General features: G+C 46.8%; 1 protein-coding gene across 1 annotated transcript in view; it reads left to right on the forward strand.

Annotated features, from left to right (window-relative positions):
• The window catches only part of PROM1 (prominin 1), a 101694-nt gene extending 89510 nt beyond the window's left edge, over nucleotides 1–12184 (forward strand). The window contains exons 19-25 of the mRNA XM_045284387.1: nucleotides 961–1053; nucleotides 4672–4787; nucleotides 5354–5377; nucleotides 6105–6173; nucleotides 7342–7395; nucleotides 10153–10191; nucleotides 11041–12184. Of these exons, the coding sequence (XP_045140322.1) occupies nucleotides 961–1053; nucleotides 4672–4787; nucleotides 5354–5377; nucleotides 6105–6173; nucleotides 7342–7395; nucleotides 10153–10174 (378 nt within the window). The 3' untranslated portion in view covers nucleotides 10175–10191; nucleotides 11041–12184. The remainder of the gene's footprint in view (nucleotides 1–960; nucleotides 1054–4671; nucleotides 4788–5353; nucleotides 5378–6104; nucleotides 6174–7341; nucleotides 7396–10152; nucleotides 10192–11040) is intronic.
• Nucleotides 12185–25346: the final 13162 nt, after the last annotated feature.

Raw genomic sequence — 25346 nt, forward strand, 5'->3', positions numbered from 1 at the left:
AATTTTTATGGGAGAAGGCATCTTCATCTCACTCCTGGTTTGAACTACCAAACTCCAGGCCAGTAGTCCAATGTTTAACCCAAAATGCCACCGGGACTCCTATCTTCCAAGACTAATTTTTTATGCACAAAAATACACTCATTTTGCTTCCATTGGTGGTGGGTTTGAACCGTTAAACTTGCAGTCAACAGCCCAACACTTAGCCCAAAAGGCCACCAGGTCTCCTGTGTAAACCAATCCAGTGGGTCTGATTTTCAAACCAGTAGGTATTTGAGTGAGTGAGTGACTGGTTTCCTTCAGTCATTCATGGGGATGGCATATCGGTCCATGATTCATGGAACAGATTTATTCTGGCCTCATGAATGGGCACATCCTATTCTGACTTTTCAAACAGAGCTAGTAACAGTGACTGATTGTGTGCATAGAGGGTTATTGGAGCCAAACCAGGCCCCTGTCTATAGATGCTGCCTATGATTGATAAATCCAAGTGGCACAGCCATAGGTGTTTGGCTCCTAACTCCAAGCTCACTGGTTTAAACCCACCAACTGCTTCGCATAAGGGAAAGATAATATTTACAGCTCCAGAAATCCCAGACAGGGTTGCTATGCATCTGAATGGACTGAACAATAAGGGGCCATTGGTCTGGGTTGTCTTTGCATAGCAGCAGAAATCATGATTTCGGCAACGTGTTTCTGTCTGCCAATCTGAAAACATCTATTCTCTGGGCCTTCTCCCAACATGTCTGCTGGGCCTGGTTCCAGAAAGTTCAGCCACAAAGCCCTTGGGCCCACACGAATTGTCCCATTACACGATGAGTCCTGCAGGTTGAGACTGACTTGCTCCACTTAGCCAAGGAAACTCTGGCGGTCATGGCCAAAAGGACAACAGCCAAGAGGTCCTGAGGAGGAGACAGGCCTGCGTGAGTGTGTGTCTAACCCAGGTGGGGCTTCCTCCCACAGATCACCGGGAAGATTGCTGCCTGCAAGCCCGTGGCCACCGCTCTGGATTCCGCTGTCGACGTCTTTCTCTGCAGCTACGTCGTGGACCCCATGGTAAGAGTTTCCTCTCATGGTAAGAGTTTCCTCTCATGGTAAGAGTTTCCTCTCACGCAGTGAGACGTCACCAGCAATCCATCAGCTCTGATTTCCGCCTCTCCAGATTTCGGTACCCACAGTTACATTTCCGCTCGGACCTCTTGCAGTGTTAGACAAATGCGGTTTGGGAGTTTGTTTTGTGCAATTCTAACAGCTTTATTGACATCATTCATATCTCAGTCGTGTAAACATTTTAAGAAGACTTGTGTAACCATCACCACTATCAATTTGAGAACATTTTCTTGTTTCTTGTACTCCTTATTAGCTACCCAGTCCCCCCAACCTCCCCTGCCATAATCCCAAGGAAGTATTCATCCAGTTATTATTTCTATAGATTTACTTATCCCGGATTTCATAGAAAGGAAAACAAAAACAAGTCGTACAAAAAGAAGTACCAACAGTGATAACAAAAACCTTAGTTGAAAAGATACAAGACAATGATAAAACGAGGGTAACTTTAAAATGCGTCAAAAGGGAATGTGATGGTGTTGGGTGCTGACGAGGTGACTGTGACCCACAAGTACCCTTTAGCCCAGAGTAGCACTCACTACTCCTTAGGGTGTCTAGGGGGTCATCCTGAAAGATGTTGCGATTGTTTTCCCACAGAGCCTCTGGGTCAGTTTGAAACCCGGACTTTTCTAGTTAGCCAGGGGGCACTTAACCTGTGTGCCACCTGGGTTTCCTGTTAGGATGCCCGATCAGCTGGAAAACTCCAGAGGCCCCGTTGCCCACCGTCACTTCTTATTGCTGTTACCGTTAGTTGTCAGTGAGTCGGTTTCGGCTCCAAAGGACCCGGTGCACAACAGAAGGAAACGCCGACCGGCCTTGCATCATCCTCACCCTTGGTCTTAAGTCTGAGTCCACTGTTGTAGACTTCGTCCATCCATCCTGTCGAGGGGCCTCCTCTTTTTCACTGCCTCTCTGCTTCGCCAAGAATGATGTCTTTCTACCGAGACTGGTCTCTCCTGACAACGTATCCAAAGTACATGGGACAAAGTCCCACCGCCCTTGCCGCTAAGGAGCATTCTGACTGGACTTCTTCCCAGACAAATCTGTTTGTTCCCTTGGAAGTCCCTGGTACTCTCAGGATTCTTCACTGGTGCCACAATTCAGACACATTGATTCTTCTTCAGTCTTCCTAATTCTCTGTCCAACTTTCACATGCATGACGCGATTGAAAATCCCATGGTCTGGGTCAGTCGCACATTAGTCCTCAAAGTAGCGTCCTTGCTTCTCAGTACTCTAGAGGGGTCTCTGGAAGCCAATTTACCCAGTGCAACTCGTCGTTTGATCTCATGCAGCTGCTTCCATGACCATTGATTGTGGATCTAAGCAAGATGAAATTCTTGATAACGTCAACCTCTTCTCACGGTACCTGTTGGTCCAGTTGTGAGAATTTTGGTCTTTACATTGAGCTGCAATCCATCCTGAAGGCTGCAATTAGCAAGTGTTTCAAGTGCTCCTTACTTTTCAGAATTGGTTTGATGGCAGTGAGTTTTAGATTTTTTTTTTTGAATGTGTTCTAAGGGATCCCAAAATATCATTTGAAACATTTCCGTACAATTTTGTAAGAAAAGAAGTCTGAAACACAGATTTGCATTCTTCCTCCCTTCTGAAGGAAGGGTTTGTCTTGTGTCTCACAGACAAAACAACTTTATAATAAGTATCTCAGTGGGATGGTAACTTCGCTGTATTTATCTTGATTCTTGACAACATGTAAATAATCTTTGACTAACTATATTTAAAGAATGGCCTAAATTAGGCTGTGGGAGGAAAGGTCTCATTTGCAGAAAAAGTAACAAGCAACTTCTCTATAGTAAGAGGAATGAACTGTCTTAACTCTGGATATGCAGCAACTTACTGGTTTGCTACATAAACCCTGGGAGATAAAGTAAATCGTTATAAAATATGGAAATCTCAGCATATCAATACAGGAGCGAGTGCTCTTTGATTGAGTCATTTTAGTGGTTTAGTTCTTGGCTTTTTCTTCTTGGTTACTGAAGCTTATTTGAATCTATATGATATTTACTAGTATTTGAATGGTCGTTGGTGGAAAACATTTTGAGAAATTTTAGAAATATGTAATTGATTATAAAAGTACATACAATTCGGAACAAAGAGCCTGCTTAAAATTGTCTCCTAATGAGATTGCTTTGGTACCAGGCAATTTGGGTAAGCATCTTAGTGCTATCCACAAGGTCTGAGTTTCAAACCAACCAGCTGTTCCTTGGGAAAAAGATGAGGCTCTTTGCTTCCGTAAAGATGTACATGATCAGAAAACCAGTGTAGGGTCAGTATGAATGAGCATCAATTTCGCAGTGGGCTTTTTTATAAGGGTGTGTGTGTGTGTGGTAGTAATGTGCTGAAGAAGCCATAGTGGAACAGTGGTTAAGTACTTGACTGCTAACCAAAAGGTAAACAGTTCAAACTCACCATCCTCTCCAGGAGAAAGATGAGACAGTCTATTTGTACAGCCTTAGAAACCCTTTAAAGCACGTCTCTGACCTATCAGGTCTCGATGAGTCTGATCTGACGTGGTCGCAGTGGATTGGGGTTTAGTATGTGTTAAGGACACGTCATCAGAAGAGACCGGTCCCTGGAGAGAAAGATGGCGTGTTTGGTCAAGCAGAAGGGCAGAGAAAACGAGGAAGGACGGACTGAGATGGACGGACACAGCAGCTACATTGGTGGGCTCGGGCACAGGAACAATTGCGACGATGGCCAGGACCGTGATGCGATGCGTTTCATTCTGTTGTGCATTAGGGTCATTATGGGTCAGAGCTGACTCGATGCATCTAACAACAGCAAGCAGCCTTGGTGGTGCTGTGTGTTAGGCATTGGGCTGTTAACTGCAAGGTTAGTGGTTCGAACCCACCATGAGGAAGATGAATCCATCTCCTCCCATAAAAACCTACAGTTTCAGAAACCTTCTAGAGAGGTCACTGATTCACACCTACGCAGTGACCCTGCAGGGAAAAGACCTGACAGGTCTGTTTTCACGAAGATTTACTCATGCACTGCCATCCAGTTCATTCTGACGCATGGTGACCCTGTAGGACAGGGTAGAACTGCCCTTGTGGTTCAGAGACAGTAACTCTTTTTGAGAGGAATCAGGCTCATCTTTCTCCTGAGGAGCAGCGGGTGGTTTCGAACTAGTGACCTTGTGGTATGTACCCCAATACGTAACCACTATGCCACCAGCGCTCCTGTGGAGTCAGCTCACAGGTGCCCTCAATGAAAGACACTGGGAGGTGGTATACTGCTGAAAACTCAGCCCCTGACCAGTCTGTGGGGTGCAGTTCTGCCTTAATGCAGTGGGACCCCCGTGAGTTGGAATCCATTCATCGACACATGGTCAAACGCCAGGTTTCTGGAACAAGTCGGTGTGTTATAACTACATACACTTTCCACAGAGGCTGGCTCACCACGCATTGACAGACCAAAAGGAGCACTTGTCAAAATTTTTTAAAAATACAACAAAAAGCTAAACGTCATTTTGTCAATTCCCCTCCGCCACTGTGGTTGCTGCTTTCCCACGGACGAGCCTTTGCCCTCATCTGTCGGTTCTCTTCCCAGAATCTGTTCTGGTTTGGCGTCGGAAAGGCTACGATGCTTTTACTCCCGGCCCTCATCCTGGCCGTCAAGCTGGCCAAGTACTACCGGCGGATGGAATCGGAGGACGTGTATGAAGAGTGAGTGCGAGGGTCCCGGGAAGGGGGCTGGGGCTGGGGGTGGGGCTCTCACGTGATGGATCCTGGGGGCACAACCTGAGGGACTGCCCTCTTTGAAGAGCTGCTTGACTTGCTTTGACTTTATTAAAATTTAAGGTGATCTTTGTGCAGGACTGAATTTTTCAAGCGTACGTTAATTGCTCTTTTTGTTTTGGTCTACTTTGGGTGGTTTTTGTGTGTCTTTTTGTTTCTCGATCTTTGGTTAATCTTCTCAGCTTGTTCAACCAGCCTCTCTCTTTCTCCTTTGCAGCGCCTGTGTCTCGGGGGCCTGGCATTTTACTTTATGATAACTTGTCTTTCCTGGTCCTTCTCTGGGCTCGGTGGTCTTTCCCTCCCCTGTGTCTGCTGAGCACGCATGCGCTCCGTTCTCATTTCATGCCTGCCTTCTCAACACGCCTCTCTCCTGGGCTTGCACCCCTGCAAGGCATCAGCTGTAGAATGAAAAGACTCAACACAGCTGTTGGGCTCGACTACTAGTGATTTAAAAACATAATAACCCTGTCTCCCTTTTTGTTTGTATTTTATAGTGTTGAAACTGTACCCATGAAAAAGTAAGCCCCCTTTTCCTTTGTCTTCTTTTTAAAAATCCATGTTCTTAAGGGGGGATTGGTGCGGGATGGGGGTTGATTAAGATTCGATGGATTTTTAAAGTTAAATTGATTCTGTCTGAACCACGGCTGGTAGCAGTGGGAGTACCCAGTGACAAATACAATCTGAAGGCAGATGCGTTAAATACAAATAAGCTTCAAACAATGAGTGCGGACCAACCAAGGAGGTAGTTAGGAAACTTGACAAATGAATAGGAAAAGAAGTTCACATGTAAGAGCAATATCCACCCTGATGTGCCGGGCCTTTTAAGTTCCGTCACACACATGTGAAATAACACCCAGTTGCATCAATGCAAGTCTTGGGTGCTCCCTCAGGCATCAGGAAATGATGGACTTTTTAAAGTGACAGCTCCCAGCCATCCTATAGTCGCATCTAGTAGCCCAAGCACAAGTCAGTTCTAAAGCCTTTAGAAAAGAGCGTTGACACATAAGGGCTGGCTGCACAAGGAATATTTGACTTTAATTTTTTAAAATGGCATCTGTCACATTCATCTACAGAGTAGCTAGCTGCTTCAGTGTCTAGCACATGTACCCTTTTAACAATGTCTTTGTCAACCGAGCATGTTGGCCCCTACTTATCACGACCATGCCATTGTCCTTGTAGCCCGTGGCGTAGACTCTTCATCATATAGATAACATAGTCTTCTTGGTGTCTTTATTTCTGTTGCAGTCTGGAATATGGTAATAATGGTTATCATAAAGACCACTTGTATGGTATCCCCAATCCTTTCATGACAAGGTAAAGCCCGAGTCCGCAAGTGCATGCCTGCCCTGTCTGTGTGTGTGTGTGTGTGTGTGTGTGTGTGTGTGTGTGTGTGAAAGCCCACCACCCCGGGATCTTCTGTGGATCAGACACTGGGTTTCCTGCATGCCTGGAATGCTATTCCCCTTTCCCCGCATGCCCCCCTCTGGATGGTTTGTCTCCGATCAACCCTGCATAGCATTTGATGATGTCACATATTTAAATGGCCAGTCGTCGGTTGAGGAACAAATGACTCGGCAGCTAAGGGTTGATGCCATCTTGAAATGCTATGTGTGTCAGTAGAGCTATATGGGTGTGCTGCATGCTGGCTCACACGTAGCTTTCCACCCCCTCCACGTTACCTCCGAGTGGGTATCATCCACAAAACCCTCCCTCCTCCCCACCTCCACTTTCTCCCTCCTTTCTTTCCAACAAATTAACTGGGAGCAATCAGATCCAGAGCCCTGCCTCCCTCCTTCCAAAATCCTTATGGATTTATATCCTCTTGAATTAGGGTCCCTATGAGCCTGGGGTAACTTGGCGGCAAAAAGCCTGATTTGTTTTCTAAGCATTAAGGAGGAGCTTCTGTGGTTGGGGCTTGGTAACCTGGTGGTGTAGTGGGTTACCCATCGGGCTGCCGCTGAAAGGCCAGCAGTTTGAAACCATCAGCCCCTCTGTGGGAGAAAGACGAGGCTCTCTACTGCCATAACGAGTTACAGTCTTGGAATCCCACAGGGCAGTTCTCCCTGTCCTATTAGGTCACTGCGAGTCAGAATTGACTCTACGTTTGAGCATCTGGTTTGTGGGCCGTCAGATCTGGACAGTGTAAATGCTTAGCACCCTTGGCTTGGCCGCTAACTGGAAGGCTGGAGGTTCAAGTCCACCCAGAAACCATCTCCTGACAAGATTTTCAACAGCTCAGCTGTTGAAAATCCTCTAGAGCACAGTTTCACCCCAATGCACATGGGGCCGCCATGAGTCCCAGTGGACTTGCCACTGGTTTTAATCTGGCTGCCAAACCAGTTCCCCTCAGCCTCAACCCAGGGACACCCACTGGTCTGTATTTGTTAACACGGACGCCTGCTTCTCTGGATACAAAGGAAGCCCTGACATTTGCCTCTGCACGTGCGTGCCCCAGTCATTTCCTGCTGTGTTGACCCCACAGATTTCCAGCTGCACCGCAGGAGAACACCGTACTTGGGAACAAAAGTCAGAGAAGGTACTGAGCTCTTTGGGAAAAGCCTTCTCTCAATCAGACCCCAGGCTGCTGCTGTTGTCAGGTGCCGAGTCGGCTCTGACCCATAGCAGTCCTCTGCCCAACAGAACCAAAGACTGCACAGTCCTGGGCAGAACACACGTACCAACCGAGTTGAGGTGCAACTTGACTGCAAAGACTTGAAAGTGATTGGCATTGGTCGTTGGTTGTGATGGTGTGTCTCATGTTCCTTTCAGCTGCCTTTCCTAAATGCCCGCAAACTCCGGCTTCTCCTTTGTCCCTCACGAGGGGCAGAATGGAATACAGAACTCTAAAGAGCATGGATCAAAGGGACTGGGAGTTGCTTGCAGGCTTGCTTTTGTACGAAAGACACAACAGAAGGGTCCTCTGTGCAGATGTGTTGGATGAATGAATGGCTCCGAACCTTCCACCCTGGCCTTGGGCAGATCCCTGGAGGAGATCACATGGGCGGCTTGTTTTCTTTCCTCTTCTGAGGAGCTCAGGGAGCTGGATGGTGACGTGAAGGTTCTTAGTTATTTATTATCAAGAGAGAGAGTCGCTTCCTGCATGCCCACAAGCTTCAGAGGGTCAGAGAGTGGGGTTCTGCCCAACCCTAGAAAGCTCATTGTCCTGGAGCCAGCACATAGCAAACCTCTAGGGCAGAGTAGACCTGCCCCATAGGGCTTCCCAGTCTGCCATCCTTGCTGCAGCAGACTGCCGCATCTGCCCTCCATGGCGCAGCTGGTGGGTTCAAACTGCTGACCTTCAGGCTAACAGCTGAGCATCAAGACACCAGAGCTCTGCAGTTCTACACCGTTTGGCCCCCAGTCCCCAGCCCCCTCTCTCAAACAGAGGCCAGACCACTGCTCTTCATCCTGGTTAACCCTCCCAAAAGCCATTCTGGAGACTTGGGAAGGGAAGGTCATGCCCAAGGTTACACTACCAACAGGAGGCCAAGCTGAGAGTCCAACCAACAACGTGAGTGTTTTCTTTCTGGGTCTCCCAAAGGGTCCACACAGCCTGGAGACAGCGTGCCTTCTCCTCGTTTGACTCTGAAGACATTAAACTGCCGAGCAACTGCACGAAGGACCGCAGGGAGAGCTCCCGATCCCTGGGAAAGGGGAGACATCAGAGTTGTAGATGAAATGTTCCCCCTTTTGGTGTTCCCAGCATTGAGGAGGAAAACGTACCCTGGGGAGGGGGGCAGACAAAACATGCCTCCCAGTTGCCTTTTTTGCAGAGGCTGCTGTGGGTGGGGGGCTGTCCCCGCCCTGTCGAGTGGCGGATTCTTGGGGAGATATAGGAGGTACCCACACAGGCTGCAGTCTACCGCCAGACTGAAGCTGGCAGGCCCCAGGGAACTCTACGGGAACCACCAAACCTTGGCCTTGTGTTCTGGCTGGCTCAGGAGAGGGTCTGTAGAGCCCTTGCCCCTGTGTTTGAGGATTGGGGAGCCAGTTCCTTTCTCCTTCAACAAAGACTGAAAATGTGAAGCAGCCGTGGCAAGGAGCTGCCACCTTCTTCTCGGCCTACGCCCTGTTGGTCCACTTTGCCCAGAGCTCTGAATGAGAGAGAGCGCGAGTCTGAGCCCAAGCCAGGTCAACGAGAGAGGCGAGAGCGTGTGGCGTCTGTCACCAGTGCCCGCTGCTGGGTGCCTTTGTATTGGCTCTCCAGAGGTTAGCATTGCGATCTCAAGTCCTCTTGAGAAGGTCTATCTAAGGAGGGAACCCCAGGACGGTTTCTGATTGCTTGAATTGGTGTGTCCTTTCTCTGACATTTCCAGAACCGTGTCTCTGCGAGGTGGTGGTACCACAGGAGAGGCAAGGCTGGATGTGACACTGGTTGTCCAGGCAGGACGTCCAGCTGTCCCTCTGCAGAAGGAGGCGTGTGCCCCTTCCAGCCCTGTTGTGTGAGCAGCTAGAAGCCCAGCCCACAAGATCCCTTAGCACCTAGACCTGATTTTTCCAACGAAATTCCACTTGCTGATAAGGCGCTTCCAACTCATGATAGGCCGGCGTGTCATGGCAGAACTGTGCTGTGGATGGCTTTCGATGGCTGATTTTTCAGGAGACCACCAGGCTTTACTGCCACGATGCCTCTGGGTGGCTTCAAACCTCCAGCTGTTTGATTAGTAGCCGGGCAAATTAACTATTTGCCCCACTCGTGGACTCCATCAGAGCTGGACGTCCTTCGGGACATTCAGTCTCAGGGTGGACTGCTGAGGGTGGTCAGGGGAGACTGAGCCCTCTGGCCCCTTCACGGACGAGCTTCCTTCCTTGAGCATAAGTGAGGGTGCAGCAGGTGGCACACAGACCAACCGTGTCAGGTTCCCCAGTCTGCAAGGCAAGCACACCTTTCCTTGTGCTTCCTTACTTATGTGTAGTCAACCTGTGGTGGGAGCTGGACCAAGGGACTTGCACAGGTCCCACTTGCTTCTAGCCTCTGATCCCAGGCTGATTTCCAAATGCTGCCTGAGGGACATGAGTGGCTACACGGCCTGGGTTTTATTCGCCACATTCGATGGTGAATACCCATAATTCTACTTCGTGCCGTTTGTTTCTATATACATCTCTGAAAGCAAAATAAACAAGCCCGGGGAAACCCCGTTAATTGTTGGCAGTGTTCCCAATAAGCTTTCTGGGGGGTGGTTCCTATTCATCTCGTGATTCATCCCTGCCTCTTTGTCAGCAAGGAGGGTCCAGACCCCCGGCAGCTCTGTCTCAGAGGGTTTCATTTGTGTGCACTCTCTCTCTCTTCCAGCTCTATGGTACATGAGAGCTGAGCATGAAGTTGCTTGAGGTAAGTTGACTACCTGGAGAGACTTTAGTGGATCAAGAGAATCATTTTTACAACACTAAAATGTTCAACTGACCTAGCTGAACCCTATATGAGTGCACTATCTAGGCCAGTGTATAATGTTACAGTATGATTATATCTAGACTTAATGATTGTATCCTAATGTATACTTCATGACCACAGAGAGCTATATGAGTATATAGACACACACACTAATTATGAAAGGGCTTCAAAGAGCTGGTGGGAAAATTAGATTATATTTTAATTCCATGTTTTACAAGCTTTTGGAAGCTCCTTATTGTGTGAATATATATGCTACTGATCTATGTATTCTAAACATATGCTCTGTGTATACATGTGCATATGCCTAGTATAGTCATAGTGTTTGTGTATGCATGTATATGCTAAATATATATATATGTATATTTACAGCATATGTAGACTTTGTGTGAATACACACACACACATAAGCTCAATGTGGGTATATGTACACTATCAGTATGTACGTGTACACAAACACAGACTATGAAAAGTGTAGACTCTGAAAAAAACCCGTGCACCAACCATGGGTTTTCATTATTATAAACTTGAAAGGTTTTGTAAGTGTGTATATGACCTTTTTTTTTGAGGGTGGGGGACAACAAATGTATGTATAACAAGTGATCGCATGGAGCATTTTTTAGAAACCACAATGACAATGTGATCACACGGGAGGCTGAACCAAGACGTTTGCCTCCTGAAGGCATCTCTCTTTTTCTAGACTTTGCCCCCCATTTTTTTTTTTTTTGCTACAATCATTGTGCTTCACAGTTCTAAGCCTGGCTCTTAACTTCTGTGTGACCTTCTTTTCAGCTTCAAGACCCTGAGAGTGGGAGGTTCTTAGACTTCTGGTTGCTGCTGGCCCTGCAAACACTTTCCAAATCCCAGATGGAGCTGGCCTGGCCCTCTGAGGAGCACCGGGAGGCCAGCTGTGGAGACGAGGCCACTCCCCTTGGATGGGCTCTCAGGATGAGCCCCACACTCCCAGGGACAGTCCTTGCCCATGGCCACCCCCGCCCACCCGCCTGCTTGGTGTTACTTGAGTTCTCTTTGTTCTCACACTGGGTTCCTGTGTGGACACGACAACATAGAGTGTACCTACTGGGGTGCATTTCTGGGTCACGCAGCCACTCCAGTGTCACAGCTCGGTTTGGAACCCGCTGTCTGCTGAGCAGGGCCCTCCATGCATGCCTGCTTACAGGAAAGCTGCCTCTCCTGTTGGGCAAATCTTGTTATTGCTTCTGTTACCACAGCCAGAGTGTTTTCAACAAATGAGTATTGATGATTTCCTTCCTAAGTCATTGTTGACTTACTGCTACTGCTAAGTTGTGACAATGACAGCACCCACCCCCTTTTTTTCGTTTCTTTTCGGTTTTTACGATTGATTTTAATCGCTTGTCATGTTCGTTTACAGACCCCGCCACTTGTCGTGTTCAGAAATAGAATGAACAGCCCATCCCAAAGCGATCTGTTACTGCTCCTGGCACAAATGAAAGAGTCAGAGACGAGGAAGCCGGAAACAGAAGACATGCCATCCTGCAGCGAGTGTAGCTATTGTAGCATATGTCATGGACAGGGGACGCTTAAGCTCCTTCGCCTAAACCCTAATTGGAGCGCTGCAGGATAATCTGTTAACAGGTGTGGCTGGGGCCTTTTTTTTTTTTAATGAAATCGAAGACAATTCTGCCAGGTCTATTAGGTTTGGGGTCTAACATGAATGAAACCCTTGAACTTGGTCTTTACAAAGCCCAGAAAGGACACACTAAGCATCTGTCTACGCGGAGAGTTTTCTGTTAGCTTTGTCATCAACAACCATGATCAAAATGAGAAAAACACTGTTGACGAAAATGGATCGTTCATGTACAGAAATCGGAAATGTAGATTTTTTTCCCACGGCAGATCTTTGAATCTGTACAGTGCAGTTCTGATTTCTATCAATAAAAAGAACTTGAAAAACTGTGTGTGCCTGGTTTTTGATTCCCTAGCCTTGTCCGCGGCCATCGAGCGGTTCCATCTGCACCAGAAGGAAACACCGTCCGGTCCTGCGCTGTCCTCACAACTGTTAGGTCACGCCATGGTTGCCGCAGGCACTCTGTCGATCCATCTTGTCCAGGGGCTTCCTCTTTTTCCTTGACCTCCGACGTTCGCAAGCATGACGTCCTTTGAGGGAGACTGGTTTCTTCTGCTGACATGTTCAAAGTACATGTCCACCTCGTTCGGAGTGTGCACCTCCTTCGAGACAGATCTGTTCCTTCTTGGGAAGTTCGTGGTGTGTCCGATGTTCTTCACCAGCACCTTCACTCAAAGGCAGACTTAGGAAACCCAAAATGCAACCCACCCCCATCCGGTCCATTCTGACTCACAGCGACAATCTAGAGCAGAGTAGAATTGCCCCTTCTGAGTTTCACAGATTAATCCTTAAGGGAGCAGACAGCTTCCTCTTTCTCCTGCAAAGTGAATGTTGGATTTGAACCACTATCCTTTCAGTTAACAGCCAAATGCTTAACATATGATACCATCGGCTCTTGGATGACCTCTTTCGGCCATCAAGTCAATTCTGGCTCAACTAACCAATAGGACAGGGTAGAATTGCCCCTGTGAGTTTGCAAGGCTGTAAATCTCTATAAGAGCAAACAATCTCATCTTTCTCCCACAGAGGGACCGGTGGGTCCAAACAGCTAACCTTGTGGCTAGTGGCCCCACACATAACCCACGACACCACCAGAGCTCCTTAGCAGGTCTAGAGACGTTCACATTTCATACGAGACTGAGATTACATGCTGCTTCTAAGACCATAATGAAGGGGCTACAATACAGAATCCCCGGGTGGTGTTAATAGTTAATTTGCTGGAGGTTCAAATCCACCTAGGAAGAAAGACCTGGTGATCTACCAGACAATCACTGGAGCCTTGTTCTACGCTGATAATCCACTCAATGGTGATTGCTTTGTTTGTTTGTTTGTTTTTAATACAGAAGCAATCAGAGTTAGAATCAACAATGGCCTGCTTCAAAGGGGGCTATTAACTGGATCCATTCTGTCTACAAAAGCCTCCAGGCTTACTTGTTAGCATCTGCCGTCACCATTGCTTAGGGAACGGTCAGTCAGCATACTCACTCCGTCAGTCAGCATACTCACTCCGTCCCTTAATGTGCTCTTAAGGGAATCCTGGTGGTGTAGCGGTTAAGCGCTCAGCTGCCTGCCACCCTAAAGGGGGATGGACCATTGGAACGGACCAGCCACGGGGTGGGAGAAAGACGAGGCTGTCCACTTGGGTAAAGACGGCAGCCTTGGCAACCGCCTGCGGCTGTTCTCTGTCCTGTAGAGTCCCTGGGACAATGGACTCAGTGGCAGTGGGTTTTCTTGTGTTGTAAAATGTGTGAGTGCCAAGTGAATTCTTGTTACGCTACATGTCTACCTGTCAGAGGCTTGCAATCTGGACAAATTAACTAATTTGGACAACTATCCAGGGTGGGAAATAATCCCTGAAATTGGCGTTTTCACACCTGATTTTGATATCCTTACAGACTTACCATTCAAAGTGTTCCAGCCCTCTAAATTCCCCACATCATAGCTTACTCACCAGCTTCCCGACCTCGAGCATCTCCTGGTGTCAAACCCCGTGACAAGAAATCAGGTGTGGCATTCCCTGGTATCTTGCCAGGGAAGCCTTTCCTCCCCACCAGGGAACAAGCAAACATTCCCTCCCTCCTCCCGCTCTGAAGAAGCTCTCAACCCATCTCGACCTCCCCTTGTGCTTCAGCTGCTGGTCCCTGATGTCCACCCCTCTGACCCCGTGGAGGGGCTCTTCTCAAAGACGCTGGTGCCCACTTGCTTGATGATGTTAACAAGGCCCTTTATTCTGCCTTGGCCTCTTGGTAACTTGTGACGATGTTGACCTCTCCCTCTTTCAAAAATCTTTTAAACTTAATTTTCTTTTATTAAAAAAATAATTTTGGGGGGGGCCTTACAACTTTTATAACAATCCATGCATCAATTGTATCAAGTATATTTGTACATATGTTGCCATCATTTTCAAAACATTTTCTTTCTGCTTGAGCCCTTGGTATCGGTTCCTCTTTTTCCCTCCTTTTCCCACTCTCCCACCCTCATGAACTCTTGATAAATTATATATTAGTATTATTTTCATATCTTACACTGATTGTTGTCTCCCTTCACCCATGATTCTATTGTTCTTCTCTTTTGGGGGGTGGTTATATGTCGATCATTGTAATTGGTCCCCCCATTTTCCCCTTCCCCCACCTCTGGGTATCCCTCCTCCCATTTCTTTACTGGAGGGGTTTATCTGTCTTGGATTCCATGTGTCAAGAGCCCCTATCTGTACCAGTGTACATGCTCTGGTGTAGCAGGATTTGTAAGGTAGAGCTGGGGTCATGATAGTGGGTGGGGGAGGAAGTATTAAAGAACTAGAGGGATGTAGTTTGATCGGTGCTATACTGCACCCTGGCTGGCTCACTGCTCCTTGTGACCCTTCTGTGAGAGGATGTCCAATTGTCTACAGATGGGTTAATTTTCTTTAATTGTGAACTAGGTAAAAGTTCACAGAGCTGATCATCAGTTTTCTCTTCAACAGTGGAAACATACTTGTGTCCCCTTTTCCATCCCTCCCCCTTCAATGGGCCATCACTCCTCCAACTTCCTGCTTCCAGTCCTCTTTTCCTAACCTCCTGAACCACTAGTGTCCTTGGGAAAATGCTGCCCTGTTGATCTTAAATGTTGACTAAGCTAACATCAAGTCTAGAACCTGAAGGGTGACGAAAGGTGAAGGGCACCATATTGGGGGTCTGGAGCAAACAATGTGGGGGCAATGGCTGGCCTCCTGGCTTCTTTAGTGCTGAGAGGCAAGGGCCAGCCATGTCTCCACCTTCCATCCTTCTATACCCTATGCTGGCACCTTCCATTCCCCCTCCAACAACATTCTACCTCAGGCTGGAAGACACTCAAAATATGATTGAAGAAGACCTTTTGCTTTTTTCATGAATGATGTTCTTGATGTTATTAGACACTTGAATTGTGGGCCTTCAGGAGAATTTTGAAAGTACTGCTACAAAGACAAACCTATCTGCCTTGAAAGTAGCCAAGCAAAGCCTCTGGGGAAGCTTGACTGTCTAAGGACGACACTGGGCATCAGAATCCGCTCGACAGTTCTCAACAGCACACAACCCTTCTTTCTTCTCCTTTTCAACGTCAGGGCTGCTTCTCATTGGCTCGGCCATCTTACAGGTGTGATGTAGTCTTGGCCACTTGGCATCTTTTGGATTAACCAGATTCATTGCCCACCATGTTGGGGACCGCGGAGGAGAGGACAACCCTGAGGGAGCCCAGGCGCCAAGCTACACAGATCCCAAATGTTCACAAGGAAGATGCTTATGAATATGAAATTAAAAGATATTAGACATATTAACCCTATAAAAGAAAGAAAACATTGAAACGCAGAGTCAGGGGTGGGCATTAGATAGATAAGACTGGGGCTAAAGTAAAAACAAAAACATGCAATGAAGCTTACTGATATGGGTCCCTTAGATAAGAAGACAGACCTAATAACACACAGGAGAAGCATTTTCTGCATATGAAAACAGGGAACTTCTGGTAGCCCAGGTGACCCCAGCACCTGAACAGTCAAACTCCCTTGGGAGTGGCAGCAGGATTTCAGCTGTTGGTGAGCTGGTGAGGGAAGTGTAGCCAAGGACACTGTGACTGCTAGAGGCTGAGCCAGACTCCATGTGCCATGGAGTGTCTGTTTCAACTCACAGGGAGTCGAGAGTTGCAGGCAAGGCAAGCTGGCTGTTATCTAATCGGACCAGAGACCACAAACCACGGCTGATGTTCTTGCTTGGTGTGTTTTCAGTTTAACGTTGGAACTGCCTGGTTTCTGCCTCCCTACCCTTAGTCCTTGGTCAAGGCCTTTGTCGTGCATCCGTGAAGAGCTTACGTGACGCATTGCACTGGGTCACTGCGCTGCACGAGATCTCTGTAAGGGGGTCAACCACAAGGATATTACTCGGGGGCCTAAGGTATTTTCAACCCCTCCAAGCCCTGGCATTTTCAATCTCCCCATTTGCATGTGAAAGAGGGACATTGAATAAAGAAGCTCAAAGAAGAATGGGTGCGTTTGAATCATGGTGCTGGAGAAGAATATTGAAAATACCATGGACTGTCTAAAGAGCGAACGGATCTGTCTTAGAAGAAGTATGACCAGAATGTTCCTTAGAGGCAAGGATGACACGATTTCATCTTACAGGTTGGTTATGTGGTCAGCAGACACCCATCCCTGGAGGACATCGTGCGTGGTAAAATAGAGGGCACTGGAAAAGCTGAATGCCTCGGCAAGATGGATGGACACAGTGGCTGCAGTGATGGGTTCGAACACAGGAACAATTGTGAGGGGGGCCCAGGACCAGGCAATGTTGCATTCTTGTGTACACAGGGTTGCTTTGAGTCGGATCCTATTGGAACCTATGTGAAGGCACCTAACAATAACATACAAGACTGGTGGCATAGGGGGTTATGTATCAGGCTGCTAACCACAAGATCAATGGTTTAAACCCACCAGCCACTGCAAAAGCGAAAGAGGAGACTGTCTGCTCCCACAGCAGTTTATGGTCTCAGAAATCTGGTGTCGGGCCCATGTAAGTCAGAATCGACTCGGTGGCCGTGGGTTTTCTCTGTTATGTGCCAAGTAGGGGCCCTAGGGTGGCAAGAATTAGGTTCTCAGCGGCTAACCCAAAAGTCAGAGGTTTAGACCCACTCAAAAACAGGTAGGAAAGCCTGTCCATCTGCTCCCATAAAGATGATGCCCAAGGAAGCCCATGGGGCCTTCTACTCTGCCACATGCAGTCACCATGAGGGAAAGTCTACTGGTCAGCACTCACCAACTGCGAAGCACTGGGCAGCAGGGTGGGGAGAGAGGGAGGGGCTAGCACATCCTAGGAGCTCAGTTCAGTGATGAAGACCAAATGAACAGACTAGACGTGAGGATGGGAGACTGGGGACGATGGGAATCAGAGGGAACTTATAGATGGATTTTTAAAAAAAACTATCTACTCGTGTATAAGCTGAGTTTTTCCGCACTTTTTTTTTTAAATGCTGAAACAGCACCCGTCAGTTTATACTCGAGTGAGGGTCCACTTACCTGTTTTCTGGTGCAGTGCAGGTGTTCTCCGGTCTCTCCTGCTCATCTGCGGGCACCTGCAGCCTCTGTGGGTGGTGCGATGGCGCCTTAGCACTTCCCATACATATGCGGCAAGGCTGCATATGCCGTAACGCAGAGCATGCAGTCCCACAGCGCACACACAACGCAGCGTGTATATTATGAGCCCTCACACAGGCTGCTGTATGCAAGCAGTCATGTCACCACATTCTGGAATAGTATCAACCTGCATTAGGCCTCAAACTATATAAGCTGCATTGTGTACATGCAGTAAGGCAGTGAATGTAGTAATGCAGCACATGGGGTAACAAGGTGTATAGTATGAGCCCTCACACTGGCTGCTCTATGCAAACATAGTCACATCATCACACTCTGGGATACTATCATACCAAACTCTCCACACCCTGAATGACTGTCGCTCCGTTGGGGATCCAGCATGTTGTGGGTCTCGCGGTGTCTTTTGAGTGCGATTCTTTTGGGGAGTATCTGTTTTCCATGGTGAAGTCTATCTGTCTGGCTGCGTTCTATTGCCAATTGATTTTACTTGTGTATATGTATACCGGCAGTTGCCTGGACACCACCGTTTTTACTGTACATTGACCTCTTTTAAGAACTATAACTAGGGCTTATTTTTGGAGTAGGGCTCATGGTATATTTTGAGAATTCAATCCCTATGGTACGGCATTCTTTTTCCATCTTTTTTTTTCCTCATCCTGTTAGAAACGGATCCCAATACTTCTAATCCTGAACCAAAACAAAACCACAGGTCACACAAAACTGGCTTCAAACTTCAGGGTTTGTCAAGAGCAGAAGCAAGCAATAACGTATTGCCAGCAGGGAGTTTTGTGTTGATGAAAAGCAAGCACGGGAGTGGCGGAAAATGAAAGCTGACTGCGAAAGATCCCAAAGGCAAAGATATCTTGATGGGGTTTAATGCCTGCACATGGGGCTCTAGAGACTGAATCGCATAAATGGGTTATGGAGTGTCCTCAAAATGGTTACACGCATGGGAATTTTCTTACGTGCCCTTCAAATGGCTAAAGACAACAAATGAAAAGCTCCAGGCATTGAAAATTTTATTGCATCAGCAGGGTGGTGTACCCACTTCATGAATAGGTTTTTCCTATGTTTGCAGCAAAGAACAAAGATTTCACAGACGTTGCCAAAAGACCTTGATGATAAAGTGATGTCGTTCCATTCATTCATCATTAAACAATGAAGGATCCATATCTATGACCTGGGAGATGTTGGGAATGTGGATGCAACACCTACGACCTTTGATCTCCCAAGCAACAGAACTGTGGCAAGTTTGGGAGTCAAAACTATTTTGCTCAGAACCACAGGAAATGAAAAAAAAAAATCACAGTCATTCTGTCATGTTTGACTAATGGAACTAAGCTGCGGCCTGTCATTTTTAAAAGAAAGACCTTGCCTAAAAAGGTCAAATTCCGACCACAAAATTATAGTGTGCACATAGATTAAAGGCTGGATGGGTAAAGATGGAACAAATAAATGGCTGGAAGGAATTTGGAACGGATGACCAGGAGCCATCTTAAAGAAAAAAAACATCATTGTTGGTTGGGAAGTGTTTACAACCCATCTGATGACATAAACAAATTGGCAAAGTCTTCTCAAATTACTTTGGCCATTATTCCAGGTGGGATTACATCTGTATTGCAGCCCCTAGATGTGTTTAAATAAACCCTTCAAAGACCGTGTGCGAAAGATGTGGCATGACTGGCTGTCATCTGGTCAAGCCCGAATGACAAAAGTTGGAAATCTGATGAAGCCGACATAGAATTGATAGCAGAGTGGGCTTGTGATCCATGGGAAGAGATTCCAGAGGACGTGGTGCAACACGCCTTCAAGAAATGTGGCCTTAGGGATGCTGTGGATGGCAGTGAAGACAGCGCTTTGGATGAGAACGACAGTGGTGATGCGCTGATGACTGCAAACTCAATGATGAGACAATGTCTATGCTGATAACCTCACCCCAGCTAAAGCTGAAGCTGTTTGGACATACACATGATGATGAGGAATCCAATTTTGAAGAATTTAATGCTTGTGTTTTAGCCTGGTTGCTGATTGAGCTGCTTTTAAAGTTATTGTTGCCATATTTTTTGTTGACCTTCTTTTCCACTTACAGAGCTGGTTTACTGTTTTTCTTTGAAATAAATATTCAAAAACATTTAACCTACTGATACTTCAATTAAGGTAATTTTATTGGTGTGTCTATTTTTATTTTGAAATTTACTAGTAGCTGCTGCATTTCCCACCCTACGCTTATATTCAAGTCAAAAAGTTTTCCCACTTTTGTGGTAAAATTAGGTGCCTCGGCTCAGATTTGGGTCGGCTTATATTTGAGTATATAGGTACATCAAAAGGAGCCCAGGTGACATAGTGGATTATCTCTTGGGCTGCTAACCATAAGGTCAGCAGTTTGAACCCACCAGATGCTCTTCCAGAGAAAGATGACACTGTCTACTCCAGGAAAGATGAACGGTATGGGAAGCCCACAGGGACCATTTTACTCAGTAGTCTCCCTATGAGTGGAAATCAACTTGAGATGGAAGCTTGTTTGTTTGTTTAATAGACATCAAACATCAACTATGACTCATTTATTGAGTCTGGGCTGCAAGGGTCTGTGCCTTTCCCTGGTCCCCCCCCCATGATCGTCACCACATTCATTAAGTAGTTTGACTCCTAATTTTACAACAAAGGACCTGAAGTTTAGAGAAGAGAGTGATTTATAGGCCACAGCCTGTAAGTGTCTGCTGAGTTCTAAATCTCATGACTGTCAGTGCAAGAAAGTCATGGGCTCACGCAGGGCTGTGACACAGATTATGTCCAAGCCACACTTCCAAATGCATAAAGCGGATCTCACGGGAAGGCATAAGGGAATTCCCTATAGCAGTACAACTGTTGGGCGCATTTCAACGAGGAGATGCAACTTCAATTAGTGCTGCGCAAACTGTGGTTCCTGGACCATCTGCACCAACTGAGGACCTTCGGTGGTGATGTTAGATGCTGACGGTAGTTCATTCTGACTCAGAGTGATCCTAAGTACAGTAGAACAAGATACTGCCTGGTCTTGCACAAGCCTCACGGTTGTTGTCGTGTTTAGCCCATTGATGCAGCCACCGTGTCCACCGTCTCATTGAAGGTCTTCTTCTTTTTTTTTTTACAGCCCCTCTACTTTACCTGATGTCTTTCTTCAGGGATTGATCTCTTCTGCTAGCATGTCCAAAATATGTGAAACCAAGTCTTACCATGGTTTTTTTCAAGGGGGTATTATTTTGAGAGTTTTGTTCATTTTTTTGACAGTCCGTTGCCTCCGTAATATTTTTCACCAGTGCTCTAATTCCAAGGTGCTGATTTTCCTTTGATCTTCCTTATCCGTCACACAGTCTTACGTGCAGATGAGGTGATGAAAACCACTGTGACTTTGGTCAAGATCAACTTAATCCTCAAAGTGACATCTGTGAGTTCTAACATTTTAGTTATTTATTTTTTAAAGCATTCCAGTTGCCATGTTTGAGCCCATCATTGCAGTCACTGTGCCAGTCCATCTCCTGCCTCTTTGTCACTGACCCTCCTCTTCAGCACGCATAAAGGCCTTCCTCCAGGACTGGTCTCTCCTGACATGTCTGAAGTATGAAACAAAGTCTTGCCACCTTCCCCTTTCAGGACTGCCCTGGCTGTACGTCTTCTGAGACAGATTTGTTTGTTCTTTGGGCAGTCCATGGGACTGTCAATACCCTTTACCAGCATCATGATTCAGCCTTCTTCTTCTTCTTCAGTCTTGCTTGCTGCCTACTCTGCAGATGCATATGGTGTTGAAAAGACCATGGCTTGGGTCAGGCTCAACTTAGACGGCAAAGGGAAATCTTTGTTTTCCAACTGTGATAGGTAGGTTTATTGTGCCAACTTGGCCAATAAACACATGTGGGTTTAATGAGGTTGCAGTTTAATTGAAGGGCAAAGAGATAAATGGCTCAGCGAGCCTCGCCTTTCTGGTCTCTTGCTCTTTGATGACCAGACCAATGTGCGGCTGCCTTGGCTGGTTCTCTGCCTCAATTTGTGAGCTACACTACCTGGGGAACACCCAACCCGAGGACTGTGTCGCTATAGTTTGAGGTTCCTTCAAGACCTACTTCACCACACTCCTGGTGTGTAGATTGCTTGAGCTGGGGACTGTTGGACCCTGTCATCTGGCTGACTGTTGATGACCTGCCTGCTGTTTGCTGCATGTGGCCATATTGCCTGAGTTGCTCTCCAGAGAACTTGGCTGTCTGCTTCCTTGACTTGCACCCAACAGCCCTCGTGAATCGAAGGACAGCCGGTGTATTGACTCTCACAGAAGTGAGTTGCACTGAGCCATTTGTACTGCTCTATAGACTAATTAGCTGTTTATTTCTTATGTGCTATCTATCTATTTTTATATCTATATAAAATCATAAGCGTCCTGGTTTTGTTTCTCTAGAGAACCCTGTCTAACACATCAACCCTTTATTTTGCAGCAGATTTGCCCAATGCCATGCATCATTTGGTCCCTTGACTGCTGCTTCCATGAGCCTAGATGGTGGATTCAGGTAAAATAAAATCCTTGACAAGTCAACACGTTCTCCACTGATTGCAATGTTGCTTATTGGTCCAGTTGCAAAGCTGTTTGTTTTCCTTGACATGGAGCCACACTTTAGCATCCACAAACTCTACCGCTTCTTCATCTTTCCCATGGTCACTGATCTTTCCTATCCCCTAACTGAAGCAGTGATGGTAGAAGCAACAGATTGGAGTCAGCCGCTCTATGTGGTCCCCTGGGATATCATTTGATGACGAAAGCAGCCAAGCTTCCCAGGGACCAAGATCAGTGAGAAAAAACAAACAGAAAACAACAACAACAACAAAACAGTGATTGGGCATTGTTAGGAAGAGATCACAGATGTGAAGCATCATCTCCTTGTCCCTCTACCTCGTCTCTCTTAATCTTCCCCCATCAGCTAGTACTACTTTTAAGGGCTGTTTTCTCTGCGGACCAGCTCCCTGTAAGGTTCACACGGCCTGGCTGAGATGCACAATCCACAGTGCTGACATTATCTGCCCAACAACGATTTGCATCCTGTTAGTTTTCACAGGTACAGATCCACGCCTGTGTTGGTGATGGCGCCAGCTGCTGAATGAGATGTTCATGGACTCTTCCTTGAGTGGCAGGTCCCTTGGCCAGCTGATGGGAGCAGCCCACTGCGATGCAGGCACAGGCGTCCACAAACATGGCAGCTCTTGGCCTCAAGGGGTGAGACTGAAACCCTGAAGCCCCATAGGCCTTCGAGAAGTGCTGGAGCCCCTGCCTTGTCCTCACCTCGAGAGTTTAACCTGTGATTGCTTGATTTACCTGAGCTGTTTCCCCTGAAAAGTCCGGGATGCATACTCTCATTGTTGAAAGGATCTAAACGCACCAAAGCAACTCATTTACAGCAAAGCACAGGAGAGTTTGAAAGTTATTGAATCATTTTTGCTTTCAATGGATTCCAGAGTTTGGGGAGTTGACGTAGGTAAAGCATCGGATGACTGAAAACCAGGACTTCTTTTCTGCTTGATGAGGACCAGGTCCTTGTACCAGCTTGGAGAAGCTACAGCAAAAAAAACTTCCCTTCTGAGAGGTTCTGAAGATGAAGTGTCTGAAGGAGGGGGGAGACCGAGCAGAGGACACCAGCTGCAGGCACATGATCTCCATATCCTGAGCTAAGCTAGCCTTGGTCAAAGAAACTGTCCCCAACTAGTGTATTGACCAAAGCCACACCCCCATCTCCTGTTACTGCTTAAAATGGAAATATTTCAGGCTGTGTGTGTTCTGTAAAGTAACTGATGTTCCAGCTCAACTTGCCAAACAGCTGCACCCCATGGAAAGGGCACCGTGCAGTTCAGCCATCCACCATGCCAAGAGAAAGAAAAGGCTGAGAACCCGGGGCCTCTCCTGTGACGTCCCGAGAAAAGTCCAAGATGAGATGTTACCTAGTGCTTTCTAGCTGGTTGACCTGCGACCAAGACCAAGATACAGCAAGGCCGTTCACCATCCTTTCCCAAGACCCTGCGTTCATCTCTTTACAGAAAGCCACCCCCCTTTCTTTGTCAAAGGAGGAAGTGAGGAACACCACAGCTTGTCCCCTTGCCTCAGCAAATACACGATCTTTCTCTTTCCCCAAAAGTGCATCTCCAGTATCTTTGCTTTTACATCAGCGCCATGCAGAGGGTCCGGATTTTGCGAGAGCAAGGCCGGAATCGACCACTTGCACAGCAAAGGCGCCTCCGTGCCTGGATTTATCAAAGGCCACTAAGGGCCTGAGAAGCAAGGATGGCAAGGCTTTATCTCACCTACTGGAGACATGTTAACAGGAGGAGGGACCGGTCCCTTGAGAAGGATCGCATGCTTGGTGAAATAAGGGGTCAGTAAGAAAAGAAGATTCTCAATGAGGTAGATGGACATAATGGCTGCAACAATAGGCACACGCATAGCAACAATTGTGAGGATGCTGTGGGACCGGCTAGAGTTTCCTTATGAGTCTAAAGCAGTGGTTCTCAACCTTCCTAATCCCAGGACCCCCAACAGTTCTTCATGTTGTGGTGGCCCCCAACCATAAAATTATTTTCATTGTTACTTCATAACTAATTTTGCTACTGTTATGAATCATAATGTAAATATCTGATATGCAGGTTGTATTTTCACTGTTACAAATTGAACATAAAGTATAGTGATTAATCACAAAACAATATGTAATTCTATATTGTGAAATATTTATGTTTTCCGATGGTCTTAGGTGACCCCTGTGAAAGTGTCCTTCGACCCCCAAAGGGGTCACGACCCACATGTTGAGAACTACTGGTCTGAACCACCATGGCACTAACACAACCAACACATTCCATACCAGCAATAGCCACCAGGTGGCAGCAGATGATGGAGGTTAGGCGACTTGCCAAACCTGGACAAGCCCAGGAACAGTGAGTGCAGGGATGGTTGCTGGTTATTAGACAAAGGACTGCTGTCCTCAAGATGGAAGCGCATCTTTTGAGCCCATTGAGTTATTGGGGCAGGATTACCGTGCCCAAACTAAGAGTGGAATGAGGGAACATCTGGCCACCTCTGCTTACTGGCCCCAACCAGCAATTGTTCCATTCTGTCTCATTTGGGCCAGGATCTTCCCTAAAGGCATTCACAGAGGGCACAGACATATCTTCCAGGTCGCAGTGGTGGCTCTCCAGAGCATACAGCCCCACAGAAGGGTGTTTTTAAATATACAACACTAGCAAGTTGTCGCCCCTACATTTAACCAACTAGCTATGTTGCTTGCCACTGCCCAAGAGTAGATGGACTGTGGTTTAAAGTGAAAGTGATCGCTCTTGAGAGAAATCAAGGATTCGGTGAAGGAAAAACTATTGGGGATTTGACCTGTATTTTTTTTCTTTTTCAAAACCATTTTATTGGGAGATATTACAGACATCATACTATTCCATAGTCCACTCACATCACGCAAGCAGTGTTGTACAACTGCCACCACAATCAGTTTCAGAGCATTTCTTCTTCCTTGAACTCCTTGATAATCAAGTCCCCTTTATCCCTACCCTGGTTGTCTCGATAGGTTCATGAATCCTGGGTTTCGTGTCCTGAAAAACATACACCCAAAATTCAGGAGGGTTACCACCAATGACAAAATACATCTGGGATAAATCCCAATATGAAAAAACGAAAAACACGGGAAGTATTGAAAACCACATTAGGCCCAAATGTATCAAAGAGGAGATCAAGTGACCAGGTTTTAACCTTTCAAGTCAGGTTTTCCATTTTGACATCCCTTAGTCATCACTCCAATACTCTCTGGCAACCAGTTTATTTCGATATTTCAATTATGGATAGAGGGAAATCACGGAGGCTTATTTCCTGTATAGGTCTCGTAA

Source organism: Echinops telfairi, unplaced genomic scaffold (assembly GCF_000313985.2).
Source record: "Echinops telfairi isolate 266 unplaced genomic scaffold, ASM31398v2 ScPeMD7_7468;HRSCAF=8506_1, whole genome shotgun sequence".
Taxonomy (NCBI): domain Eukaryota; kingdom Metazoa; phylum Chordata; class Mammalia; order Afrosoricida; family Tenrecidae; genus Echinops; species Echinops telfairi.